Source organism: Conger conger, chromosome 8, assembly GCF_963514075.1.
Source record: "Conger conger chromosome 8, fConCon1.1, whole genome shotgun sequence".
Classification (NCBI taxonomy): Eukaryota; Metazoa; Chordata; class Actinopteri; order Anguilliformes; family Congridae; genus Conger; species Conger conger.
In genome coordinates, this window is record NC_083767.1 from 8,609,470 (window position 1) to 8,618,449 (window position 8,980).

General features: G+C 42.6%; 1 protein-coding gene across 1 annotated transcript; it reads right to left on the bottom strand.

Moving 5' to 3' along the window:
- Nucleotides 1-201: 201 nt before the first annotated feature.
- LOC133135132 (LON peptidase N-terminal domain and RING finger protein 1-like) lies at nucleotides 202-8,892 on the bottom strand. The gene is made up of 12 exons (XM_061251914.1): nucleotides 8,163-8,892; nucleotides 6,714-6,826; nucleotides 6,406-6,528; nucleotides 5,039-5,191; nucleotides 3,965-4,208; nucleotides 3,675-3,771; nucleotides 3,298-3,412; nucleotides 2,466-2,587; nucleotides 1,915-2,073; nucleotides 1,434-1,596; nucleotides 944-1,096; nucleotides 202-653 (listed from the first exon to the last, which is right to left on the bottom strand). Exons 1-12 carry the CDS (start codon nucleotides 8,782-8,784, stop codon nucleotides 498-500), a joined length of 2,220 nt encoding a protein of 739 aa, XP_061107898.1. The 5' UTR covers nucleotides 8,785-8,892; the 3' UTR covers nucleotides 202-497.
- Between the last annotated feature and the right edge of the window lie 88 nt (nucleotides 8,893-8,980).

The window sequence follows — 8,980 nt, forward strand, 5'->3', positions numbered from 1 at the left end:
AAACCCACTTTTAACACACCAATGAGTCTTTTAAACATTCATAGTTCACAGAAACAGATAGCAGAATAAACACAATACATCACTTTGCTTCGGTACCAAGGTGTAAAAAAACACACGGATGAAAGAACCTGCACACCAAGATGCTTTCAGATGAATTTTAGTGTAAACTTTTAACTTTTTGCAGTGGAACCCCCTCCCCCCCCCCAAAAAAAAAAAACAGGAAGCATCTACACCTCTCATGCACGTCTCAGTTTGTTCCTTTGAGAATGTCAGAATTTCACAGAAATTGCTTAAAAATGTCCTATCCCAACACACAGAAGAGCAGGCAACAGCTCACCTTTGTGAAGACTACAGACATAGGCCACAGCCATCTGGGTAATGTAGTGTTGCTAAAAATGTAGAATTCCACAGAGGAGATCCACGCTGCAGTCTGCTTGGTTGGCAGCCAGAGTGGGGGCGGGACCTGGATGGCACTGGGGAGAGGATTTGAGGCGCTACTAGTTGTGGTTGCTCTGCAGGTAGGCGAGGATCTGCTGGATCTTCCCCAGCCTCTCTTTCAGGGACAACATGGAGAGCACAGACAGCTGGTACCGCGGGTCCACAGGCAGCACGGCCAGCAGCCACCAGCACCAGGCTGGCCCATTGGGCGTGGCCTGCAAGTGAAAGAAAGGCCTCAGTTATCGTAAGGACTCTGCCTGGGCTGTCATGGAAACAGCATTACCACTATCATATGAGCGAGACTCTCTCCAGATGTTCCATCAGGAGGAACATCTCGTTTTGATCACATTACCTGTTTTTATTATTTTTGATTTGCTTTTGTTTTGTTTTTTTTACCAGAAACACGAAACATTGGATCAATGAGATTCTTCATAAAAAAAAAAAAAAGAACAACACCAAACGGAGCTTACTAAGACGCGAGAGACTACAACCCGGATGTCTTTACCTGTATGTCGGACTCCCGTTCGGGCATGGGGCCAAAGTGCTGCAGAATCTGTCCCCGGAAGCGGCTCTTCAGTTTCTGGAACCAGGAGCAGGCCTGCTGGTAAACCTGGTCGTGAAGCTCTCTCAGTTTCAGCAGTCCCTGCTCACTGTCCACCTGAGAACCCGTGGAGAGAGGATTTAATGAGGCATATGGGCTTGGGACTTACTGTATGGGTCATAAAACGCTGCAGAAACATCTTGTAATAAGATTTAAACGTCTTTTTTATTCTCTCAGGTAAAATATATGCTTGTTTTAAGTTACTTGCCCCATTGGCAAATGCGTCAAACTCACATTGGTAATAGTATTGTCTTGTTTAGTGAGTAATAGAAGAGTAAGTAAGATTCTAAAGTCTCAAGACTTAGTTCAGATTGACTTTTTTTTTTTCTTTGTCATTTCGGCAATGCAAAAAAAAAAAAACACAACAACCTGCAAACACGGCAAAAACTGATACCTTCGTATCCTCCAGGAACTGGATGTCTGCGATGTTGTACCCGTCCCTCATCCCCCGGCTCATGACCTGGAACCTCTTCCAGCCGACGGTGTCCACCACCGACCGCCCGTCGGAAAAGAAGTGCGTGCTCCGGATCTGCAGCATGCAGCCGTAGTCTGCAAACCTGCATGAAATGCATTAAAAGTACATTACATTTCACACACACAAAAAAACACCAAATCCCACAAAGCACCGAGCATAAATAACCACCGACCGATAAGACACCGGGCTAAATCTTCCCTGTTCTGTGTACGGAAGCACATCATTGCGGAATTGGTGTTCATTGTCATCCACCGTTCGGGAACAGTTTCAACCTGGCAAGACATAGCTTTCCTTTTTTTCCCAAAAAAATCATGGGACCCGAAATGTGCGCACGCTCACACACTCACACACACACACACACAGTAAATGAATAAGGAAGAAATAAGAACCGGGAGCTGACCCTTTCTGCGGGTCGCTGATGCACATGCCGAATCGACTGGCCCCACTTTCCATGCACCGGCGGATCATCAGGCGGTATCTGGGCTCGAAGACGTGCAGAGGACAAGGCACAGTCGGGTACGCCATAGTGCACACAAACATCGGGACGTTCTTCGTCGGACTGTGGATCAAAGAGCCAGCAGACTGTCAATGACGAGAACACAGAGTCCACCATTTCCCAACAGAAGAGATACGCATCGAAATCAGGACAGGAACAAAGTGTAGGCTACATTTTAGGGGCACACCATTACGTGCTTTTCAGTAACATGGTAAAATGGCTGCCAGCAAGGTGCATGATGGGAAATCACCTTTCGCAGGTTCCAAGTTTGCAAAGACACAAACAAGCACAATGGGCTACTTTCCACTTTGACCTCAGTGAGCCTTAAAAACTAGCTTGGGTGTGTAGGAACATGTCATTATGCATTGTATTATTTTGGAGACCTCAGTATGCTTAATGGGTTAGGCTTAGCTATGCAACGGAACAGAATTTTTATTTTTTATTTGAACACTTACTCAGAGATGCCCTCAATCTCCTCAAAGTGCATTTTGTGTCTCTCCAAATGTTGCTCAGGCAAGTGTGTTTTAATCAGGCCGTCCAAAACTTCTGTAACGCTGTAATGCCTAGTTGCTAGGTACTGCAAAAAAAAAAAAAAAAGGCAGATTATGTAATCGAACAAAATTAATTAATTCCAAAGCAGTCAGGCCAGGAGAACCACAGAATATTTACAGTAACTAGCTTGTCAGTGCCTGCATACCATTCACCCACTATACTATATCACTGTACCAAAAATATTTAATGAATATTTAAGGAATTTCCTTCATGAATGTTCAAGATGCATTAAAACTGGAACAGGTGGAAATCTTTACATTACATTACATTACATTATTGGCATTTAGCAGACGCTCTTATCCAGAGCAATGTATACAGTTGATTAGACTAAGCAGGAGACAATCCTCCCCTGGAGTAATGCAGGGTTAAGGGCCTTGCTCAAGGGCCCAACAGCTGTGCAGATCTTATTGTGGCTATACCGGGATTAGAGCCACCGACCAGTCATTCACCTTAACCACTACGCTACAGGCCGGCCCTTTATATGAATGACAGAGTTTGCAGGGCTACAAACACACAGCAGGGGGCAGTATCACAAAGCAGAATTTCTGAGTTAACTGGATAGCTGTACTGAGTAAAACCTAGAACCCTCCTAAATCTGGAACATGGGCTGAAGTTAAAAAGAGCTGTTCCAGGATTTAGTCAGCAGAGTTATCCAGCTAACTCGGTAACCCTACTTTGTGAACTACCTCCCTGACCATTTTATTGGTCTATATAGTACAATCTCCGAAGACCCACCTCTTTGAGACTGTCTTTACAGAGAGGACACTGGGTCATGTGATCCAGGCACCGCTCCAGACAGCTCCTACAGAAGGTGTGTCCACAGGGCGTGGTGACCGGCTCATAGAACAACCTGCCGGCGGACCACGAGACAGCGAACATCAGCATAACATTCCCCAAAGAAAAAGAACTAAACAGGCACAGTACATCAGAATAATATATAATATAGTACGTTATATGGCTTGCTAAGTCATTCTGGTTAAACAAAAATGTCACAACAATAAATAAACATAAAACGGCAATATATGAAACTGTCTTGAGAATATTCTAGAAGGGTGCAGGGAGTGTCAGCCCAGGTGAGTTTATGGATTCCATCCGCAGCGTGGTGCACTCACCTCATACAGAGGGGGCACTCCAAATCACTCGCCTCCACTACCACAGCAGAAGCCTTTCTACAGGGGGGAAGGGTGAAGCCCACTGCTGCCTCCATGTCTGGACAACAGAGAGCAGTGACATAATGTTAGCACACACAGACACACAGGCGCATGTTTGCCCAGACACACACAGACCGACACAGAAACACACGCACATGTATGCTCAGACACACACAGACCGACAGAGACACACACACGCATGTATGCTCAGACACACACAGACACGCACAGGTCTTCCAAAGGGCTCTCACCTCCTAGCTTCCTGTGCTTGCTCCCTGCTCTGTGGACAGCCGAGGGCTCGGCCTCGGAGATGGACAGTTTCCTCTTTAACGGGACCGGTCCTCTGTCCCGTCTGCCCAGCTGAGGTGTGGAGCGCACCCTCCTCAGGCCCTCCTGGGCCCCCGACCCCCTCAAAAGGCCAGGGGGTTGCAGGAAGGCGACCTGGCTGAGGCCAGCCTGCTCGTTGCTCTCAGACGAGCTCACTGCATCACACCTCTGAGCGAGGGAGAAAAACAAATCCGCTTTTCACACCCCGTATAAACGCCAGTCTCAGAACTACAAAAGAACAGGGTCCGAGACGATCCCCCACCTTAACCACATCCACGCCAAAAACCAAAACATAAGTCAATTTCAACAAGTATTTTAGTGCTTATATTGAGACTTGGAATCTTATAACTTGAACTTTTTTGCAAAAGTAAAACAAAAATATTGCCTATTAGGTAAGACGGTTTGACTCGTTTTAAGATTTGCCAATGGGGTAAGAAAATATCCCTTGTCTAGCACAGTAAGTTAAAACAAGCCAATATATTCTACTTGAGAAAAAAAAAAAAAAAAGATCTTAAAAGGTACAATAGGTAAGATTTGTGTTAAAATATTACTAGACCATTGTAAATCCCTTCCTATCATTGGAAAAAGGCTCACGGACTCACCCTCTGCCTGTGTTCATAGTCCTTAAATTCAGGTTTCAAAATATACAATTGATGCATTGACACTCTGCACCAAAATATTGTACAGCTGTACAATTATTCTAGCTCATTGGTTCCAATTACTTCAGCACGTTCACAGAGAAGGGGTGGGTTAACAGTGTTGTGGTTTGATTGTGTTTGTTGCTACAATTCCTTTCTGAAATTACCCATTGTACCTTTCAGTCTTATTACAACAGTAAAATTCTTTGTGTGTTCCTCTTGCCTAAAAAAAACGATACCATAAGCCAATATATTCATCTTACAGAATTGCAATGCTATTACATGAAACACAAAGAACAACTCATAAAAGAAACTATGCTTGTTGGGAGGGAGGAAAACCGCTCTTGATGAGGGCTTTACCTTCTTGTGGTACAGGCGTGTGACGGGTGGGGTTTCGCCTTGGCTGTCAGCCAACTGCATTTTGCTGTGCAGTCCAGGGGAGGAGCCAAGAGCCATTTCCTGTAGGCCCTGTTTCACCTTCTCACAATCTGGTGACACCAACTCGTACACAATCTGCAAGAAAAAAAAGAAAAAAAAAGAAAAGAAAGAAAAATCATAATTATATGACTAATCGCTTTGAATTTCTTTTGCAGGGTACTGGACATTTCACTGTGTACCATCCTTATTGGAATCTGTGCTCCCCCCACTGGCAGGCCTGAGGCCCTGCAATTTGCCAGCTGTATAAATCTGTGGGGAAGTTGCGGCTCACTGTCGACAAAGATTTGCAGCGATTTCACTTCCCACAGAAGCCATATCAGTACGTTACTGTGTAAAAACTATAATGCTCTAGTTTCAAGAAGCACACTAGTGCACAGAGATCAGGATGTTCTGCCATCTCTGTAGGAGGAATCCCTCATCAGTAATTTCCTTGAAGTCTTTTCCTGGAAAAGGCAGTTTCTTATGCAAGCAGTACTAAGAATTCTTCGTATTCGGTTACCCACTGGGCAAATCCCCCCCCCCCCCCAAGACAAGATAAGCTGGTATGTCTTTTAATTAATGACAAAGCAGATGAAAAAAAAATTCTGTTGCATTTACCAGCTCAATAAACTAGTAATCATAATTCTGTGGAGTTGTGGTTCACTGTCGATGAAGATTTTGAGAAATTTAGCTTCCTAGAGAAGTTTTATCAGTGGGTTATTGTGTAAATACTACAACACTCAGAATGTTCTGCCATCTCTGTAGGGGGAATCCCTTATCAGTAAGCAAAATTGTCTTTTCTTGAAAATGGCAGTTTCTTATGCAAGAATTTCTAAGCATCTTTTCTAAGTCCACTGACTTTTCCTAGCAGAACCATGGTAATGTTATGCAACTTTACACTTCTTTACATCACCTTGTAAAATGCTATAACAAGCAAGTCCTTATACAAGAGAATAAATGAAAGACCCAAGCTATTCTAAGCATATTTGCTAAGTGGAAAATTAACTGAATTATATTTAATTATGGCGATGGTGAGGTAGGCCACAGCGAGAGAGAAGGCACACGGCTTACATACACAGCTCTTAAGTATTTTACACAACCCTTATTTAAACAAGCAATTTGGAAAGAACACAACTGGCAAATACATGCACAGAACAAAGCCAATTTACACAGATAAATATATACATTTCAATTGCTGCAGTCAAGGAAAGCATATTAGGATGAACCATATTAGGATAATTATATAAAACTCTGAAACGGGTGGAGCACGACAAAAGAAGTAAAACTGATTCAATAATTTTTAAAAGTACCTTTTCAACTTCCTTTTTGGCCGGGGTGAAATCCCCGTCTAGTGCCAGACACCGGAGAAACTCCTGCAGCGATTTGGTGGTGCAGCCCATCTTCTGGAGAATCTTGCCTTTCTGGAAATACACCTGAGAGAAATCAAAGTCCCCATGAAGATAATACGGCATGACCCAACCAAGAGAACCACAAACACCAGTAATGTAAATTACTGCAGTTCCATGAATTTCCATGAATTAAAACATCCATTACAACATGCCACGTTGCATATTTACATTATCAATATTGGATGTTCTGCGCTAGTTAGCTAACATACCTCAGGCCAGTTGGGTGAGTTTAAACACAGCTCTTCCAGGTCCTTGAGAGCCGACTCGTAACGTTTCAGTCCAGCGTATGCCTCAGCTCTGCATATCCTCCCCAAGACCTCACCTGGATGTGGAAGAGAGAGGAACAAAGTTTGCCAAACATAACTGGGCACGTCACTACGTTCCCGGTGCCTTTGATAACACAAGACAGGACATGCAGGTCTTTAATTTGCTTGGTTTATACTACCACGCCCATTTGGTGCATGTCAGGATGCCAAATAAGAAGTCGTGGTGAGTACACTTTTCTAGTAATGTACTGAACCGTGTGTAATTGTGTATGCATGGCGCAGGGACTGTAAGGAAATACACATATTAGTCACACAAAGGAATTCATTTATATAACTTTGGAATCTACATTAGATTGCATAACCTTGCACTTCAAAAGCTTCATAGACAGCTGTACTGGAGAGCTCTGGACTGTTTCAGAAAGTCATCTCAAAGCATATTTTTAGGCTAGATCATATGAACTGAATGCTTCTTTAATAAAAAATAATAAAAAAGCACACCCAACAACTATACATTATGTACAAGATAACAAACAGGTGTTAACGTGAAGCAGGCTTACATTTCTTAGACATTCGTATATTCAAATGTATAAGCAAATCAGGTCATGGTAAAATACTTCAACTTCAATACTTCCTATGTGCCACATTGTGTACTGTCAGCTGGTCGCTATGATCTCTTTATCAAGTTAACACAAGTTAACACATCTGTGTATCTAGATTTAGAATAGTTAAGTGACAAAAGAAATCTTGGTGAGTAGTAAGGTGAGTGGTGTATATATCGGTCTAGACTTTAGTGTTCACAATGTAGGCTACTGGGCCATGCCATATATGTGCCATACACGTGTCATATGGGTTTACATATGATATTTAAAAATCATTCTATGATTTAAGTCATACATATTAACACAACATTACACATTACTGGATATAAAAAATTAATTCCAACAGTGAGCACTGGCTACTGCAGCAAAATACATAGAAAGCCATATAGTTTTACTCAAGAAAAATGCATCAGCAAAACAATTGGCACCCCAAAATGTGTACAATATTAGCTGTAAAACGTTTGACAGCTATGAAGGTTATAAAACGTTTTCCTCTTGTCACGACCGCGCTTACACAACGTGTTTCTACGTGCACGCTGCTGCAGTTACACAATACCAGGTCGTATGAGGTTTATATGACAAAGAGGTGGCGACAGCTAGGTTACATAAATGATCACTGTTTTAACAAACAAAATGATCGTGACGGTATTTTTCTCTATATAAAAATCTGGGAAACAGTAGCCTACAATCCTTAGTTACTGTTAGCAAAAACTAAAAACGATAAAGATCTTCTCCTGTCCAATACGCTTAGCAAGCTAACTTAGTTAACTAAAGAACGAGGGCTTCACGTTACCTGACTTGATCATATTACTGGACAGAACCAAAGCTTCTTCATAGCGTCGTCTTCTAGACAGTTCTTCAATTTCCAAAACGACTTTAGACACGTTTGTCTCATCGGGGAACCATTTTTCCAGGAGGCCTGAGAGTATCACATTGGTTCTGTGTGGTTGCCTCGAACCGCACCTCGTATCCACATCATTATTACAGAGCTTGCATTTTGAAAACAGTTCTCGTTGCAAACAACGTTTGCAATATGTGTGTCCACAAGCGACAGTCATCGGTTCACTAAGAAATCTATGGCAGCCCGGACAGCAAAACTTATCTCCAGGGTCATCCCTGTGGATGTCCTCCTTCGATTGTATTGTCTTGTCGGTGTCTGGACCGTATTCCACTTTGAAATTCCGCAGAACGCAGTCCACTAAAGTGCTAAGTTGTTCTGGTCTCATAGGTCCATACCTTATCGCCACTGAAAACAAATCAATTGCTTCTTTTATACGATTTTGTGATGCCAACGTATCAGCTTTTTGTAAAATGAGTAACTGGTGATCTTTACTATCCTCCTCATCCCATGCCATTTTATAAACGAAATTATCCGGAATTACAAATCTTCCACTGTCGGAATTCAGGACAGACATAGCTTCTAGCTAATACCATGCATAGCGTTAGATTTGTTTTTATATAATCCGATACATCCAAGCCTATACCCTACAATACTAAGCGCTGTTTATGGATGGCACCGTGGAATGATTTAACCCTGTAGAATAACTACTGTCAGTTCAGTTTTATTACGTAAAATATCTACCACGTGGTAATGAGCTCGCACTGTCATTG